The 19,834-nt window shown below is 41.2% G+C and overlaps 2 protein-coding genes across 3 annotated transcripts; one reads left to right on the forward strand and one right to left on the reverse strand.

The window, feature by feature from the left end:
- Window positions 1-280: 280 nt before the first annotated feature.
- TATDN1 (TatD DNase domain containing 1) lies at window positions 281-15,329 on the reverse strand. Of its 2 annotated transcripts, none has more exons than XM_004174201.6 (12): window positions 15,231-15,329; window positions 13,946-14,011; window positions 13,311-13,360; window positions 10,940-11,003; window positions 9,565-9,708; window positions 9,421-9,463; window positions 5,701-5,786; window positions 5,555-5,595; window positions 4,118-4,194; window positions 3,368-3,438; window positions 2,379-2,505; window positions 281-537 (listed from the first exon to the last, which is right to left on the reverse strand). In XM_004174201.6, the coding sequence occupies exons 1-12, from the start codon at window positions 15,250-15,252 to the stop codon at window positions 435-437; spliced, it is 894 nt and encodes a 297-aa protein (XP_004174249.5). In that variant the 5' UTR covers window positions 15,253-15,329; the 3' UTR covers window positions 281-434. The 2 variants fall into 2 exon arrangements, with proteins under 2 accessions (XP_004174249.5, XP_072781099.1); XM_072924998.1 differs by lacking the exon at window positions 15,231-15,329 and adding an exon at window positions 14,742-14,893.
- NDUFB9 (NADH:ubiquinone oxidoreductase subunit B9) lies at window positions 15,309-19,064 on the forward strand. Its single transcript, NM_001245324.2, is given in 4 exon segments — window positions 15,309-15,436; window positions 15,561-15,753; window positions 17,771-17,884; window positions 18,821-19,064. Coding segments are annotated over 4 exon segments (564 nt in total). The 5' UTR covers window positions 15,309-15,311; the 3' UTR covers window positions 18,953-19,064.
- The last annotated feature ends 770 nt before the right edge of the window (window positions 19,065-19,834 follow it).

Genomic DNA, 19,834 nt, shown 5'->3' on the forward strand with positions numbered 1-19,834 from the left:
AATTTAGGTTGGTAGACAATGCTATAGCATTTGCGTATGTGGAACAAAAGGCGACACTGCTCAGCTTTCTGGTGAAGCAGCAAAGTGCATGCCATGGATGTGCCCGGCCCTCCTGAACTGCCAGCAGTAGCTTGAAGTGCTTTACATGTGAATGAAGCAGCCTGGTGCTCATCCTGTGCCTCCACTGCTAACTGGAGTTACAGGCATGGCCTGGCCTCGAAGTCGATCCTGAATCTTGAGGAAAGGGGAACAGGGCTGAGAAACTGCACAAATGCAGAACACCTTTTCAAAAGCAGTTTTAATCTTGTAACATAAAAAACCCCAAACCCACTACATATTGGCTTCCATTGATTAGAACTTGCAGGAATGATGATTTTTAAGTTTTTGCAATATATTTACTGAAGTTAAGCTGAATAAATGTAAGAAAAACAACTTTACATATTTGGAAAGAAGACTTTAATGGTGTTGTTATATAGAGTATTGGCCAACTCAAGTGGGTCATCTTCTCTTACTGCCGCCATTATTTCCAGTATTTGACTAAAAAAGAAAGATTTATATTAGAAGACTGAAACCCAGGACTTCAGAATGTACTTCAGATTGCTGCATGTGTATGTACAACTCACTAAGATTAAGCTGGAATAAAAACCTACACTAAGAGCAATAGGGCAGGGTGCTCAGATATGCAAATAGCTTCACTTTTAAGTAACTGCCATTTCCTTTACACTGAACACTGGTTTGCTTACTGGTACAGATTCATCTTCGGTCTTTTGACTCTTGTTTGGAGGTAATTAAACAGCTTTCTGTTTTGAAGGAAGTGTCATTTTGTGGGTGTCTTTATCAATGACCTTCATTTTTCAAACACAAATTCATTAGCCTGTCAAGGCTAAAGCTGCACTATGAACAGACTGGTCTATGGTAAATTTTAAATTCCAGATACAGCTTTATCAGAGCACAGTGCTGCCAAAGTAACTTACTCCTCCTTCCCCATTCTTTAGCTTAATTGTGATTAATGTGACCAGGTATTTGCAGCAAATATTAAATAAGCAATTGCAAAAGGCTCAGGATCTTGATACAAGCCAAGAAGAGGATGAATATACCAAAGCACGGAATTTGTGTCATGATCCTGAGTGCATTTGTGCACTCTGCATCTGTGCAGAACAGACTGTGCATTTTGAGTTTGGGGGTTTCTGAAACATTTCTGTAAACTACAACTAAGGCAGCAGACAAATATGTGGGGTTGTTTTTGACATACAAGCTGGTTGAAATAGTAACAGTAGAGGCCCTTCACTTGTGATTAGAAGAGTGTTTTCTATTGATCTCTTCCCCCACTCCAAAATCATGAACTGACCCTAGAAAGTCTTACAATACTGAAGCAACCCTTCTGTGCTAATGTGTCCTCTTCCCTTTAAAAATGAAAAAAAAATTCAACAAGTATTACTATTGACCTAATTACATTAAGTATATCTGAACACTAGAAGATGTCACCATGTAAGCTTAAACTGTGCTTTTACATCATCAGTGGTTTTCCAAGTTCCTTCATGTCTCAAAAAGCATCAGAATTCCCTTCACTTCTCAAATAAATTCTTGTTTAGACACCTTGCTGCATACCTGGATCTTTAGTACTGTCCTGAGCAGTATTTCAAAATCTAGACAGAGAATTCTGAAAACTCAGTATTTCATCTATTAATGGTATTTAATGCAGATAACTAAACATTTTCACTAAAACAATCACACATTTTCCTGCTTTTCAAACTTCTGTGAGGAACTGTGTGGAAAGGGGGCAGAAAGCAGGGGCTGTGCTTCTGTTAATAAGCAATTCTGTTCATAAGCCCCTGGAGTTTTCTTTCACTACTCTGTATCTTGGCTGCTGTCATTCATATCTAAATTTCACAGGATCAGATTTTTTGAAGCACAACAGCAGAAGGAAGAAACATCCCTGACAAAATACATGTTGTGGCAGTTCATGTCACAGGCCTGTGACAGCAGCAGCCTGTGCCTCAGCACTGTCCCACCCGTGGGACTGTCCCCCAATCCCCAGGACTGGAGTTTTAAAAACTACCTGAACAACAAGTGAGTGAAATGAATATTCAAGTCAGAGGACTTATTTCAGAGGGTTTAACCTCTTCTACAGTGCATCAAGTGAAACAATGAAAACAGTACTGGTTTCACTTTCAGGGAGCATTGTACATCCAGAATAGCTGAAGTAGGAAAATTAAGATTTCTAATTTTTTTCCACAGCCTATAAAGCAAAACTTTGCACAAGTTTCAGTACATTTAGAATTAATTTCTATTTTCTACATTACTAGTGAACTGGGATTTTTCTATTTTTTCAAGTCAGAGTTGAAGTATTTAAAATAAGAGTGCAGTGGTACACTTACATTATATGGCAGGGTTCATTTCTGTCCTTCAAGCAGTGCCCTTTTTCCCATTTCTTTTTTGTAGGAAATGTAGTTTTAATGTATTTTGATCCAGCATGAGTATTTTTCACTCCACACCAAGGTGCATCTAGTTTAATTTGAATAAAAGAATTAGAAGTGCAATTGTTTCAGAATAGTATGAGGTAGTTTAATCAACTACTTCTACAGACAAAAGTTCCTACAATCTCCTTCCAGCAACAACCTCCAGCTCAAAAGGAAATTTAAGAGATCTGGGCAATTTAACATCTTGGATTTTTATACCATTATCTTCAAGATTTTACACTTGCAAAAATCAGCAATAATAATACATAACGCTAATTTCCTCTGACATGATAAAGAGAGCCAGATACAGTGCATGCATTCCACAGAAACTTCCTGCATAATAGGTCTGTACTTCACGTGCAAATATATTTAAGGTTTTAGCAGTTTGCGGTTTTCCTTTCTCAAGAGTCAGAAATTAAAATAAATACTGTATTTGTAACTGTCAGTTACTGATAAATCAATATGAAAAAACAAAACATGACATCCCAAGTCAGTCCATTAAAATGACTGCTAAGAGGGGAATTCAAGCATTCTTCCACCTATTCCTTTTAAAGAGCAGTTGTTTCCAAATGCCATTACTGCTGCCAGTGGCTAACTCATAGCCATTGCCCTGTGCTTGGCACATCTCCAGCAGGCTACATTTTAAAAGATACTTAGCAGGATTCTGGTACATTTGAAAATCCAAGTTGTCAATTTGTCCTTTTCATCTTCCCCTGCAATGTCAGGAACTGACACAGCAGCTTATTCCTTACAGCAGAAGACTGGAAAGGAGTAGTTCTGTAAACTGCTTTCTCAAGTAAAGAAAACAGGCACCGTTCTGAATTCTTTAGGTCTTGATTCTGCTTTATGATTGCTACACCATATCTCTTTGCCAATTGTCACAATCTGACCAAGATATAAAATCTTACCAGTCTCTATCATTAATCGTTCACTAGGAATTGATTTCAGTGTTTCCAAGTTGGCTTCTGTTTTCAGTGAACTAGAAAATTTAAGAGTTTGGTTAAAAAAAAAAAAAAACAAAACATAAAAAGCATATAAAAGTAATTACTGTGCCTATTAAAGTGTTTTGTAGCAAAGTCAGCTTCCTAAATAATTTTGTTCATTAATAAAATTTGCTTCCTTTTTAACAATACTGCCTGCAAATTAAAACTCTGCAGAAAATAGCAAATTTAAAGTTAGTGGGAGAAGCCATCTCACCCCAGCAAGCTGCAGAACCCCTTTGGCTGCCCTTGCTTGCCTGGTGACAGCCTCTGTACATTACAAACTGGTGCTGGCTGGCACTTGGCCAGGTGACTGCTGAGAATCCAAACTGCATAACCAGGAGATGAGGCACTCAGGTTACATTTGCATTACTCCAGCATTTGACAAGCAGCTTAAAGTCAGGCTGTTTTTAAATGCTTCTCAGAAGGAATCTTTCCATGTTCAACAACCTCATTTAATTACAAACAAGGATTGTCCTGAGGGCAGTAGAGTGGACGCTCACTGAGCTGCATGGCAAGAGCTTTGATGGCTAACAGACTAATGTGAGCAATTCTAAATCTGTCAGATGATTAAGGGTCTAGTGAGCTTTGCAAACTTGACCTCACTGTTTAAAAGAAAGCAATGAGTTCACTACAGCTGCCATTTTAAAGCAGCTGTATTTCTTGTAAAGAACTTACCAGCCATTTATTCCAATATAAAGATCCAAATCTATTAGAGCTGCTGCTTGTTCCTTTGTGCCATCAAAAGAATGTACCTAGAACACATATAAATACAGATAAACAGACATATAAAAATACAAATGGACTTTTATTAAAACTCCAATAATTCAAAAGTATGTATTACCTTTTATTAGCATCAAATACCTTCAATAATATGTTTTACTATTTAATTATGTATTACATAATTAAAAACATCAAGATAGGACATGCTCAGTTGATTCTGAATTTGAGCAAAGTTCAGGCTGAAGTTTCCTGAATGCTGCACTAGAAGTGGTTACCACACTCTAACAGTGATAAATGTGTATAAAGGCCTATCCAGTGATACTATTTTGGCCCTGGAACTCCCTGTAACTGCTAACTTGGAGATCATACTCAGGAAGTAATCCTGTGCATGCTGAATTTTTAGATTCTTTCCTCAGTATTCCCTTCAGGGCACTGTCAGGGCCACCATAAGAGCAGCATTCTGTTCTCCACAGATGTTAGTCCACTGGAACTAGCAAGACAGTCCAGGGACTGGGTCATTCCAGAGTAATGCAGCTGGGAACTGCATCTTCTCAGCCTGAGTAGAGTAAAGAGACTGTGTGCTCTGCTTCCCTGTGCTGTGACATGGACAGGCAGTTGCAGAAGATGCCTGCCCATTTCTCTCCTCTTTCCTGGCTGTGCGGAAAAAAAGAAAGGGAGGAAGGAAGAAGAGCATTACACAGGACATTACACATGCAAAGCACTGAGTGTGGGGAAAGGTTTTGTGGGAACAAAGGACAAACCTGGGGACTGCAATATTCTTGTAGGAGGTGTGGTCTCATGTTAGAATCATGAGCATTTATTACTTTTGAAAAATCCAGTCAAAATAGAAACCTGAAAAAGCATTGCTGGACTTCCTGTTTCACCCAAAGCTTTTCCTGTTAGACTTTTGAATTAAAAAACGTGATCTGAATATCTAAAGACATAAAGTAATCAAAAGTTCCATCTGCATCCAATTTGAAAACAAGGTCTAATGTCAGAAGCAAATGTCTGAGGTTATGGCTTCCACTGGGAACATGCATCTAAATTATCTGTGGTCTGAATGCATTGCAGTTACAGACACTGAGGAACTGGGAAAAGGCCAATGTCAATTATGAGGTGCTTAAACTGTCCTGCAGGCAGGCCAAGAAAAACTGTTCACATCAGCTGCAGAGCTTTTTCTCAGCCTATTTTCTTACCTTGCAAAAATCCTGTTGAATAAGCAATGAAAATAAAAATAGTAAAAGGGACTGGAAAATTTAATAATTAATAACAGTTTAAATGATGTTAAAGAAGCCTACACAGATTCCATGACAAACAAGAAATTCCACATTAAGCAACAATATTCACACACACGCATGGAAAAATGAATGCTACATTGAAGTCCATACTTACCACCCCTCCTACAACTCTATCTCTGTTTCTTCTCATTATGTCTAAGAAATGAAATAAAAAAATAAAACAGCTTTATAACAGAAGAATATAGAAGATTTTTATTTTCAGAATTTGCTCTAAATATGAAATTCTCAAACAAAACCCACCTAAAAATTCAGCATGTGAATTTCTACAGTGTAGAAACATGGGCAGTTGCATCTGTTCTGACAAGTCAAATTGTTTTTCAAAATACCTGTAAAATAAATTCACTTTTAAAGAGAAATTCAGTGTAAGAACAAATAAATACAGTAAAAGATTTTTTAATCCAAGCTTCTGTCCTCCAGAGCTAAAGACAGAATTAATGGATTTGCCATGCAAAAGATCTTATTTGTGCAAGGATTTAAAAGAATCTCTTTCCCATGTGTATTTCCACAGCTGTGATCTATGCTTGAAGACAGGTAAGTGGCCAAGAGCCTCAGTACTGCAGAATGTATATGTATATGTATATATGCTGAGCACATACTCTTGTGTAGTGTAGGTGTTGGAGTTAATTTTATTTATTTATTTATTTTTAATGGAAGAGGAAATGACTGTTTTTTCCACAAAGTTCTGAAATATCGGGAATGAGAGACTGAGGATGACACAGAGGTCACTATTTCAAGAAGCACTCATAAACACAATGAGGGTGAGCAGAGGGGCTACTGCGAGCACAGTGCTACTGTGCAGGCTTCTACAGCCTCCAGTGGCCAAATTGCATCAGAGCTGCTGACCTGAGTCATCCATGGAGGTGAGTCCCCTCTTGGGGTGGAACAAATATCAGATTAGACATCATCTGCCTACTGTCTTTACCTGTTTTCCTTCCCCTCCTCTGTGTTCCTGCATCCTTTCCTTTTCACTCCTTTTTATCCCTCTCCAACTTTGCATTCCTCAGAGCTGTTCTTGATGGGGCGGTAACAGGGAGGCCCCACCCCGTGAAGAGACACTGGAATGTGGGCAGAAGGAAGGTAAGGAGGTAGCCAGGTTCCCCAATGCAAATGCCAAAGGGAGCTACTAAGCACTGACCTAACCTGTGCTTGTCATTAGCAGCCAGCTCTGCAATTACCATTCCACATCTCTGCTGCCCTGCTCCACCCAGGCAGGGAAATCACCCACGCTCAGGGAACACAGCAGAGGAACTTAAGCATGGCAGGAGGCCAGCAGTGCATGGGTGCCTCAGTGTTCTCACACTGTTTTGGGCAAAGGAGGACAACAACACTGCCCATCCCAGCAGGCTGGGGCTCTATACACATACTGGATTTCTTGAGGTGTTGCTGTTAAAACACAGTCCAGGGCACCACGAAATTCCCACCATCAGTTATCAAACCCATTTCAGAGGGAATATGAGTCACTTATCAATCAGGGGAAAGTGGCAGCAAACCATTAGTTTGATTTATATTTTCCTAAAAAATCTAAACAAAAAACCTGAACCTAAACAAATACGCAACTGGTCTTTTAATGTAATGTCATTTTCACTATTTTCTGTATATTACAAGTTGGTATTTCTCATATCAAAGTTACCTGCCCTGTTAATCAGTGCAAATCTTTGAGATAAAACAGGTTAAACAAATCAGCTGTAACCTTGAAAATTGACATGAAAATTCATGAGAATGCATTACACCTACTTTGAATCTTCTTTGTCTAGATATCAGGCTTAGTTTAGCTTGCTTGACTAAATATAAATTAATTGCAACTCATGATTGCTCTTGTGGTTAAATAGCTAAAATTGCTTGATATTTTGGTGTCACGTTTTCTTTCAACAGAATACTTGTTTCATATGGGGAAAAGGTTTTAGAGACAGAACAGCAAGTAAGCTCCCTAAATAACATACTGGCCAATTTCAACCTAATTTTGAGAAGGGTAGAGCCCTTGAAAGTACAAAGTTTAGTGCCCCTGCAAATGGAAATGTAACTCAAGCTTCTTCCATTCCTAGCAACAACAAAGCCCAGCACATGTTGTTCCTTGGCCTGTCAAAGAGAAAGGGGAGGTGGATGGGGAAGATATTGAAGAGACAAAAATAACAATTAAAACCAAAAACTTTAAAAATCCCAAACCCCGGAAAAGCATGAAGAAACAAGACATACAGTGACTGGAATGATAAGAAAATAACTCAGTAGGAAACTAACCCTGATGAGTTCTAGTGCTTAAGGAACAACCTGCTCCTTTGAGCAAGCTTTGAGCAAGTTTTGACCATCACGTTCAAATGCTACAGGATCAAGACACTAAAGGAGATAAAGCAAACTGGCCTTGCTGAGGTAGATCTCCAGACAAACCATTCTGAATTAATTTGAATAATGGTGCATATAATATTGTGATTATACAGATGCATCCCAGTAGTACAGCAGATGTGACACTTCTATATCCCACCAGGGCATTTATAATACAGCTTTCACCATAATATGAAGGCAATACCTTCATCTTACTACCATTCAAATCACTGCTTTCTGTTGGAAAAGTTCCAAGAATGGGGAAGACTTTTGAAATAAAAAGGTCTTAGGGACACTATAGCAAAGAAACTTCATCTTTATTAGATTCTTATTAACTTTTAAACTGAAAAAAATGGCAAAAATAATGTAGAAGTGAAAATAATCCAAAAGGAAACACAGCATAACTAACCAGAAAAATGTTGTTTAAGTACTAAATGAAACAGAGGTCATGCTCTGATATTTGCTGGGAAACAAACACACTGCTCCTCTGTGGGGGAACTGTGCAGCTGCGTGCCAGCCCTCCCTGTGACTGCTGCACCTGAACCCCTGAGCAGCTGAAAACCAGTGAACTGTCTCTGTGTATTTCACACTCTGCCTTCCTCTCTTTAGTTCACTGATCAGGCCTGTCATCTCTTTCCTTACAGTTTCAGTGCACCCAATTAGAAGTCACTACAGCTCTTCAGCTGCAGTCCACTGGACAAGGAAATGAGATATATGTATCTTCTCTCTCTAACATCAAGGCAGTTAAAGATCTTAAAATCTGATACTCCATCAGTACTTAGTATGCCACAGAAAAAGAAACAGATTATGCTCTAATGTGCTTTGCTGAACTTCATGTACACTGAATTCTACCAGGAAAAAAGTCCCATCGCTTTTGCTGAGTATGTAATCATAGGTCTGTAGCATTAAGAAGAATCCTCCTACTGCTAACATGCAGCAATTGAAAAAACACAACCAACCACTGCCCCCCAGTGACTCGTTTACTCAAAACAGTAACATGCAAATGTAGCTTGTTAATCACTCATCTTATGTGAATTTATCACCTGTATCTTTCAATCAGTTCCCCCTGCAGAGAGAAGTTCTCAATAGAAGAATGCAGGCTGATTGTAGGGGCTGTGGTAGCTTCTTTCCATTCAGCATCTATGCTGCATGTGTTACTTCTCCACCTCTGAGATTACCTTTGTTATCAGCTCTCCATTATCTGCTCCCAGCTAACACCTTCCTTACTAAAAACTTTTTTACCCACTGCTGACTTATGTTTGATAGTTCTGCTCCCTTCCTCATGCCTTTCACACAACAGCCCAATTCTTTAATACACTACATTTATGGTTTTTTTATTGCCGTAAGTCTCTTAGGGCTCTTAACTATTAGCAAGAATTAACATCTCTCACACCCATAAATCCACAATTTCTGGTCAGTTTTACAAAAAAAAAGACATGTTGACATAAGTCAACACCAGGAAGGTAGCAAAATTCAGCACATTGCACTACTTGAGTGTAGGCATATTTCTTTAAATTCCCATTTCTGCCAAAAAAACTCTGAGCCCAACCCTGCAAACGTTAGGACTAGATGTGGCAGAACACAAATAGAAAACACTACTGTAAATTGCTACAAGTTAATTCACAGTCATCAAAAGTTTCTTACTTGAGTTGGATGTCCTTTGGGCAAAATTCTAATCTATCGAAATCTACAAACAGAAAGAACAAAAACCTAATTTAGTATTTTAGGATTTTTTTTTTACTATATGTCTAGAAAAAATAAATATTGAAGTAATAAGAGAACACTTACCTAAGCCACATTCTCCAACTGCTATTACCTTTGTCCTATTTTTTTCAATCAGATTTTTTAATTCAGATAAATACTGTTCAGGGCTACTCTGCTCAAATTCTCCACAGCGAGTAGGATGACAACCAACTGTACTGAAAAACATGTCTAAAGCAAGAGAATATGAGGAGGTTTTAAGAAAAAAAAAAAAAAAAAAAAAAGAAAATTTATTTAAGGTATAGACAATATCTGCCTCCAGAGGTTTTTTTTTATTGGCCACAATTTTAAATGAAAACTCCCTTTGACTATATTTATCTCAGTGCTAATTTCATTAGACAGACATTTTCTGCCTTAAAACTGTCAGACAGTATCTCCAGTGGGGGTGTGTGCACGTGTCTTCTTTTAGTACACATTATTTAATGTACTCCAAAACTGCAGCTTAGAGCTGAACTGTTCTGGTGGAGCAGCCCCCAATAAATCATACACTTGTTGAGGCTGGATGAGACCTTTTGAGATCATTTAGAAATGCATCTTGTTCAAAGTGCATCAGGTTATCCCAGCTGTAAGAACCGCAGAGAGCGTTTCCCTCATGTCCCCTGCATAAGCTGTTAGAGAATTCCAGAGTTCACATCTGCCTGATTTACCCAAGTATCTGATCTAGATTACCATGCCAACACTAACATTTCTGCTAAGTGCAAAAGCACTGGGGAAGGGAAAAAAACAGGTAAGGCCTTGAGCAACTTGCCCTAATGTTCAAACCAGCCCTGCCTGAGTGAGGTGGTGGACTGGGTTGGACCAAATTATCTCCTTGAGTTCATTCAAACCAAAATTATTTTAAGTTTCTGCTAGTAAACAGTATAATGTGTTTTAATTCAAATACATATTTAAGTAATTAGTGGAATTAAATCTTCCTTAAAAAAAGAAAAAAAAAATAAAAAAAAGAAGAGCCATTCTCCTTTCACAGAAAGAAAGAAAAAGCCAGAGGAATGACCAAAAAAAAGAAAGATACCTCTCTTGATCAAGTTGGTCATAACAGATTGGTAAATAGAAAACAAACAAAAAGCCAACAAACCCTATATATTTCACAACATGTAAGCACTTTATCTTATTTCTAGAACAGAAACTTGCATCAATATTTTTATTCCAGAAATTTTCTACAATTTCAATTTTTCTTTAGAAATTGAACATGCAGGAAAAGAGTGATTCCTTTCAACATCAGGGATCTAAAGAGCAACACACTAACTCATACATAATGCATTCATCTCACTCTGAAATGTAATTTCTCATTTTAATTTGAGATTCTGTAAACACCTCTGAGGCAGGTCCTTTTGAACTCAGAATTCTGAGAGCAGAGGAGGTTATATTTTTGACTGACAATGTAAAATTAAAGTTAAAATACCATTTTTCTGTGCCAGCTGCAATGCATCTTTACTATCTTCTAGACTCCCACCTGTAATCAAAAACTTGAAACAAGAAAAGCACTGTCAGTGAGCATGTTCTTTGAACATCAAACAGAATGTTTAAGAAAACACTCAGATACAAGGAAAGATCTCAACAGAGAACATCAGAATACAATTACTAATATACATATAACAAGATTTCATAAATCAGCAATAAACCTCAATGGTCCTCAGGAGCTAGTAAATACAGTAGGCAGCAAAATATGATTTTTTTTCCCTTAATCAAATATCTTGTATGCTAAGCATTTAAATCACTAAAGGGATAAAATACTTCAATTTGCAACAATATTAGCTTCCTCACACAATGACTGAAGATTGTATTTGCACTCAAGAATTGATACTTAGAAATATTCTCCCTGTCTTACAGGTGGGGAAAGTACAGACTCCCAAAGATTCAAAACAAGACACGAGCAAGTAGTTAAACAAAAAAATGAGTCTGTATCAGAGCTGAGATTATAAATTTAACAATTTCCATCTCTGGTCTTTTATTTTACCTTGAAGTTATCACATGAGAATTGTTGCCGACAGTGTACTTTCTTAACTACCACTTGCAGAATATTTCACCCTAGGTCGTAACAACCATGTCTACAGTGGTTTTGGACAACACTTCTCCCTGCAGGTGCTATCCAGCAGGCTCTGTCAGCACCAGCTTAGACATTCCCACATTCCCAGGGCACTCATGACAGACAGACACATCCCAGCAACATCACTGAGAAATGTTAAGCTGAAAATGGCTCAGTGCATACACAACACAAAGCAAAACTTCACAAAAAATTACCATAAAGCAGCTATATAGAAAAATAAAAGTACTTTCTAATAAGCAGATTAAGGTTCAAGGCAAGCAGGAACAATCTGTGATTGAATAGGTTTCTGACACTGTACAGGCCACTAGCAAGACTGAGAACAGCTAAGGGCAGGAGCTCCTGAATAACATTTCTCAATCCACTGTGCATCTTGAGAAAGGTATGCAGCTAACCTATTTTTGATGACAAAAATTTTTTAAATGCCACTTATTTTCAGAGGATAGTATAGCACTTATACAGCACATATAAATGTGACCTCACTCCTGTATTGGCTGCAGTGAGATAAGCTCTCCATCACTAGTTTTCTTCTTTTGTCTCCCAGAGCATTTCCCACTCTTTTCAGATGAGAGTTTTCCAACAAACTCCCAAGATGCCTGTTCTTCTGCTATAGGAGCATTTACTTCTTTATTTCTCATCTGGTAGCCTTAGTAGTGCAGTAGAGCTGTTTGTGAGAGTATGCATTGTATTCTGTGGTAACTCATATTTTTGTCAAAAATTTATTCAGCTTAGAGAGAGAGACAGGCTAAACTATGGGATGTGATGCACTGCTAGAAACACCAATTTCAAGTTCTGAGTTACAAATGCTCTCATAATGATGTTGTTTTAATATATGTAAGCCAGTATTTACCAGCAAACATGCAATGTCTCAACTGTAAGAGTTTGTGGGCACTCCCAGCTCTTCTGCAGTTTACATATAGAAATATCTGAAAACCTCAGTCAGAAGAGTTTGATCTTCAGCAGTAATTGTTGATTAAGAATCATAGAATCATTAAGGTCGGAAAAGACCTCCAAGATGACTGAGTTCCACCTCTGACTGATCACTGCCAACTAAACCATAGCACTGAGTGCCACATCCAGCTGTTTCTTGAACACTTCCATGGGAAGATGACCACCACTTCCCTGAGCAGCCTGTTCCAGATCTTGACCACCCTTTCCATGAAGAAATTCTTCCTTGATGTCCAACCTCCCATAGCAGAGCTGAGGTCATTTCCTCTTGTCCTGTCACTTCTTGCCTGGGAAAAGAGACTGACCCCACCTGGGTACAGCCTCCTTTCAGGAGTTGTACGTGATAAGATCTCCTCTGAGCCTCCTTTTCTGCAGGTTAAACAACTCTCAGCTCCCACAGCTGCTCTTCATAGGATTTACTCTCAAAGAGCCACACAGGATACAAGAAAAAAGGAATGGTTGACTATAATGCAACATGGAAAATTATGTACCACTTAATTGCAGCAGGCCAGAGGAGAATATTTTTCTGTTGAAACTGTACAAAATAACTTCTACATCTACATCATCTACAATACCACTGAACTCCAATAATCAGCTCCAACAATGACCTGTGCAAACAGAAAGACCACACTCTGTACAGAACACTTTAGTTTTGTGCTACTGAAAGAAGTTACTGCATTTTCCACTCGAGTCCCAGAAACATTGTTTTAGTGGGAGAGCACTAAAAAACCAAGTAGAAAGCAGCTTAAAATTTTAATGCCATTTCATTATAAGAAATTACCTTTTTAATGCCAACTTTGACTGCTCTCTCTATTACATCCAGAAAGTCATCTGCAAAAGTTCATAAAAATGTCATAAGTTGAACTTGAGGTTTTACAGTATAGTTTAACTACTTTTCAATTTTCATGCAGTCAAAATTATTATCATTAAATGTTTAAGCCATACTTAATTAATCTTTATAAGATAAAAACAAAGTGCAATAACTGGAGATCCAATTTAAATTCAAGAAGTCAGTGGAAGTTTTTCCACATACTTTAGAAGGCTCTCCACCTTTACATCTGCATCTAAAAGCCACAAGAGTAAAAAGCCCCACATTATAAATAGTAACCTTGATTCAGCAATGCAATACTATGACAGACCACTGTTCATAACTCTCATATCAGTTTTTCAATGCAATCCTAAATAGATTAGCAATTATCCATTTTGCTCCAGAAGCAGCGTTACCTGCACGTAAAAAGCAATTATGACAATACATTTTGGTGAGAGTATCCAATGTCATTAGTCAGGCTTTCTTTTTTAAGCCCAAGTACATAAGAAGGAGAAGAAAGAGACCCTAACATCATGTTCTGACATGCAAGAGGTTTCCAACTCAGCAAAAGAGATCCTGCCTTCCAGCAGATACAAAGAAACATTTACCTTGATGTTTCTGTGTTCCCCTGTAGATTCCTCTGAACATAGGATCTGTCAGGTTAATACCAATATCTATGGAAAACCAAAGACAGAAGTTAGAAGTTATAGTTGTTCTGTATTTTACCTTGAGCATTAATCAGTGAGGGAAGACAATGGAAACCTCATCTAAACCCTGAACCAGCACATTGCTAAGTCATAAAATGTTTAAGCATAAGCTTACTTGCATAACTTGAAAACTTACTCCTTACTAGAAGAGACAGAAAAATTAAACTTTTGTCTCCGTGAAACTTCAGACTTTTTGTGAGTGTATTATGCACACCTTCATAACCACCAGAGTGAATACATATATGCTTTATATTGCAAACAAATCTGCTTCTCACATGAAAACACCGACAGGGCACTGACTGCAATGCAGGTACCGGCTGGAGCTGCCCAGCCCAGCCCATCCCATCCCATCCCATCCCATCCCATCCCAGCCCATCCCATCCCATCCCATCCCATCCCATCCCATCCCATCCCATCCCATCCCATCCCATCCCATCCCATCCCATCCCATCCCATCCCATCCCATCCCATCCCATCCCATCCCAACCCCATCCCCATTCCCATCCCAACCCCATCCCAACCCCATCCCAATCCCAGCCCGCCCCGCTCGGCTCCCGGGGCCGCCCTGCGCCGCAGCCAAGGCCTAAAGCAGCGGCTCCAGGAGCAGCCGCCTCTGCAGCGCTTCCAGCGGGAAGGGAAATTTTCCAGGGAAACATTAAGCTGCTCTGCGACACGTAGGGCTTCCACATGAACCGACCTTTTGAAGTTATTTACACGCTTTCCGTCGAATTGCCTAAAAATGCTTATATTTTCACCCAAGCCAGTTCCACACAACCAGAAACAACCACGATTAATGTGCAGTGCAGGACCGAAGGGCAGCCGAACCCGCAGGGCTGGGGGCAGACACTGCACAAACATTCCCAAACGCTCCCGGGGCTCCAAGGCCGCCCAGCCTCGGGACACGAGAGGAACCGCAGGAGGCGACGAGCAGGGACTGGGGGCAGGAAGTAACAAGCCCGGGCAGAGGGGCTAGGACAAGCCTAAGAGGCTGTAATAAGCCTGAGAGACTGAGGCAAACCCTGGGTAAGGGGCTGGAGCGGGAGGCATTGGCTGAAGGGCTGCGACAAGTCGTGCCATAGCGCAGCCCAAAGCCCCGTCCGCCCCCCGCCGCCCCTCACGGAGCGGGGCAGGCTCGGAGCCCGGGTGAAGATCGGGGACAGACCCTCCGCCCCCCGCCGCCCCTCACCGATGAACCTGGCGCGGCTCATGGCGGGTCCCGGCGCTCGGCGGCAGCGCGGGCGGGGCCGTGCCGCGCCGCTCTCCCGGCATGCCCCGCGCGGAGGGCAGGGGCGGCGGGGCCGGCGCCATGGCCGCGTTCCTGACGCACCAGCAGAAGGTGCTGCGGCTGTACAAGAAATCCCTGCGGCACCTCGAGTCCTGGTGCATCCATCGGTGAGGGCGAGGGGAGCTGGGAGTGGGCAGCGCTGGCCGCCCTCACATCGGGGCGCTCCGCCGGGCCCGGGGTGGGGGTGGGGTGGTTGTTTTCCTCCTCACTGTGCATGACCTCTGTCCGTAGAGACAAGTACCGCTATTTCGCCTGCCTCCTGAGGGAGCGATTCGATAAGAACAAGAATGTGAATGATATGGTGAAAGCCACCGAGCTGCTGAGGGCCGGCGAGGAGGAGTTCTGGGCCAACCAGCACCCGCAGCCCTACGTGTTCGCCGACTCGCCCGGCGGCATCGCCTACGAGCGGTACGAGCTGTACAAGGTGAGCGCCGGCGCTGCCCCCCGCAGCCGCGCTGTGTGCCTGGCTCGGCTCGGCTCGGCAGTGTCCCCTCAGTGCTCCGGGACATCTGCTGCTTGTGAGGGAGGAGCTGCGCTGTGTGCCTGGCTCGGCTCGGCAGTGTCCCCTCAATGCTCCGGGACTGCTGCTTGTGTGGGAGAAGCTGCGCTGTGTGCCTGGCTCGGCTCGGCAGTGTCCCCTCAGTGCTCGGGAACGTCTGCTGCTTGTGAGGGAGGGCCTTGAAAATGGAGATTCTTGATCAGTTTGAACGCCGCCACTTGTTCTTTCGGGATATTTTCCCGGTGATAATCGTATCTGCTTCTTTGCCAAGAGCAGTCCGCCGCTGGCGGGTCAGGCCGGCACAATGAAGAGCTGAGCTGGGGAAGTGAGCAGCGCCGAGGGAGCTCTGCTGCCTCCCCAGCACAGCCGGGTTCCTCTGCTGAGGGCAGGTGTCACCTTGGTTGTCGGCGACTTCCATGCGCTCAGTTCTGTAGTTCTTCCAGCATTTGAGTAGTGGTACAAGTTCCATTTCCCTTCATATGCTGCAGTGCCAGATAACGCAGTTTGTGTGCTACTGTGTGAGGGCGGCACTGGCTGGAAATAGAAACCTTATGTTTAGGCTCTTTAAGGCACTTCTACAGGTATTGACTATCAAGATTGTTTTATTAAGAGCAAAAGTTCTATAGAAAAACACAGGGACTTTGCGTCATTGGCATCATCTTTTTAAATACATTAGAAGTTAATACTGACCTAGAGAGTACCTGCACCTGTTTCTTCATGAATTTGAAAAAAAGTGCTGGCACAAGATTGGATCTGGTCAGATCTTTTTGCATATTAAGTCACAGAAAAATAAAAATATTACATAGATTTATCAGGGACACAATAAAGAATATAAGAGTGAAAAGAGAAGGACTTGCTTAAACTTATGCCAAGGTCAAGGGCCTGAGCAGTAGTTGAGATAATAGTGACAGAGAATCTGGACAGAAAAAAGGCAGCTGAGCAATAAATGGTCAATATTAGTCTTCCTACAGAAACACAGACTGGGTTAGGCTTTCTTTTCCCAGTTTGAGGGTACTAAAACTGTCTTAAGAAAATGACTGTCACAAGGCTTTGGCTGGTTTGTGTATCAGTGACTGTCCATTGTGGATGCTGCTCCAAACTGTCATTTTAGAACTCAGGCTGATAGAATGGAAATAACACAGCTGCTGAAGTAAATATCCACACACAGAGAACTCCAATTAAAACCACCAATCAGCCTGAGTCAAAGGTTTGTTCTGTGGTGAGAATCACAGCAGGAAAAGTGTGAATATCACTGAATCTATGATGGTACTGGAGCAACTTCTTTTTTTTTTTTTTCAGTTGGGAGTTTTGGTGGGATTTTGTTTTATATTCAGTGTTCCTCTTTTTAAAGTGTAAACAATTAGGTTTTTTTAAATCACTGCAAAATTTTAAATTTTGGTTTTTTCCTTTGTCAGAAGGTCTTAGAGGTCAGACCATTCTCAAGATCTTAAAGGCCTATGAAACTGCTCATTTCTTAGTAGTTGCAGATAAGCAGAAATGAGCTGTAATGTTCTGTCTTTACCAAGTCAAATAAATCAGTAGTTGGAGAGAAGGATTCCTCTTACCTGCTGCCTTCGAGAGAAGGGAGGGAAGAAATCAGATTTTCTCCTCCACCAGATGGAATTATTTTGAGAAGTTTAGAGTAAACTGAGATGACCTGGGACTTGTTTTAGAATGCTGTGATTTAAGCATGTCACTGCGATGTCTTCCTGTGGGTCAGGATAATGTGTGAAAAGTTCTGACCTCTGCCACGTGCCTTGAGATTGTCAGGCAGCTCTTAAATGGTGTTTTTATGTAGTACTTCAAAATAGAAAAAAAAAAAAAACAACCCAGGGAGTAAGATTGGCTTCATTCAGCTTTTGTGTTTTATTCTTCTGCATGTGTGTACAAATGTGATTTCATAAATAAAAATAGTATTTTAAATAATATTTTTCTTCAACAGATTCCTGAATGGGCCTTGGATTTCTGGCACCCTTCTGAGAAGGCAATGTATCCTGATTACTTTGCCAAACGAGAGCAGTGGAAGAAGCTGCAGCGGGAGAGCTGGGAAAGAGAGGTCAGTGCCTGCTCTGTACAAGGGAAAGTCTCTTTAGCACACAAGTATCCTGTATGAACAGATGTGTTCTTGGAAAAATTACTGAATGTCTACTGCTGTCTCAGTTACACTCTTCAGTGCTGGAGCCCTTGTCAGTGTGAAACAACCTAAATGCCTGCACATTTGTTACAGCTCCTGGAGGGTTGTGAAGGGAATTAGAAGTTAAAGCTGAACCTGCAGCCTTGTGTCAGTTAGTAAGAACTGGTATAGCAGTTTTGTGGGGGGAAAAAAAAATCCAAAGTGGGATGAAAGGAGACTAACCATCAGAGAATTCCTCTGCTGCTGCTGCGGAGCTCTTGACACTTTCTGGTTACACCTTTGAAAGTGATTTTGCTGCAGTGGTCATCAGTTGGGCAGTGAGATTAAATTCTGGCCATCCTGAGAGTTGATTGGAAGTTCTTGTTCTTAGAAGAGTTCTTTGATTCAGTTGGATTGTATGGAACATGACACTTGTGCTGCTTCAAGAAATGGGTATTGAAAGCGTGCGAGGGGCTGCTGGTGATGTGCAGGAACAGAAGTCTCCTATTTACTGACTGCAGGGAAACTTGGTCCAGACTTCGAATCTCTCAGCTTCCAAGGCAGCACAATTCAGCCTGTTTGACAGAGTAATGGTAGACGTGAATTACATGGAAATAATGACCTTTTAAGTGAAATTTCTCTTGTAAAAATCACTTCTTGCTCCTAGAAATTCCTTCTTAATTAGGTAGTATGAGCCTATAGTGATTACTGAGCGGAAGTTAAAGTTGGGAAGTGTGAAACCTTCAGCCAAAGATGTTTTGACTGGTTCTTCTCTGTGGAAATAGAGAAGCAGTGGTTCTTTGTTTTGCTCATTGCCTGGGCACTGAAAATGGGAATGTGTGTTAATGTGCTAAAGCAGTTCTGTGTCTCATCTTCTAGATTAAGCAGTTACAAGAAGAAACTCCAGCTGATGGTCCGACAACTGAAGCTTTGCCTCCAGCTCGTAAGGAAGGGCATCTGCCCCCCATGTGGTGGCATCACGTCACTCGACCTCGTGAACAGCCCATGTGAGAGCACCTTGGGTGTGAATGGCAGCAGTCTGTGCTGCAGGCAGGTGGCACCTCTGTGACCACTTGTTCCTCAAAGTAATAGAATAAAGCCAAATAAAGTAACAGAAAAGGTGTTTTTCTGGCGCACTGCTCTTCTCTAGCACACTGACACCTCACTGCCAGCTTGTGCAGGCAGTTCATTGTCACCCCATAACTTGGAATGTGGTACTAAATACTGGCAAAGTGTTAAAGCTGGAATTAAAGATACAGCAGCAGATATGGGCTTTGGGTGCTCTTGTAATTAGGGTATTTCTGACCTTCTTATAGGACAAAGACATCTTTCCCTTCCTTGTCTCCTCCTTAGGTTCTTTGTTGCATTTTTCACTTCCGTACCAAATCTCACAAGACACAAACTTTCCTTACAACATGGTGCTTTCCTCATGGCAGGGACAGCAGTGCTGTAGAGCACCAGAGGAAGGTAGATCCCCATATAAACTGAGCTGTATCAGTTAACACGTGCAGGCTGCTGAGGATTGTGGCTATTGTGTGCCCATTCATGGGTCACAAATGGTTCTGGCAGTGTGACACACTGAACTGCGGACGGAAAGCTCTTTGCTGCTGGCCTCATTCCCAGAACATTGGTATAAGACGGGAAATTCTGCTAACACTTTTCACTAACTGCCCTGTGAGAGAACAGATGTAATACAGCCACTGAGCAAAAGCTCAGGAAAATTTGGCCCTTAAGTGTTTTCCTGTTTTCAGGACTAGGAGATTTAGGTTGCCTAATCTGACTTCCAAGAAGTTCCTTGACTGTACCCATGTTTAAGCCTAAGGCTTAATATTTCTGTGAACCCCAACTAAAGAAAAGATGGCAAAGTATGAACTTCAGCTCTTCCAAGAACTA

This window comes from Taeniopygia guttata, chromosome 2 (genome assembly GCF_048771995.1).
Source record: "Taeniopygia guttata chromosome 2, bTaeGut7.mat, whole genome shotgun sequence".
NCBI lineage: Eukaryota > Metazoa > Chordata > Aves > Passeriformes > Estrildidae > Taeniopygia > Taeniopygia guttata.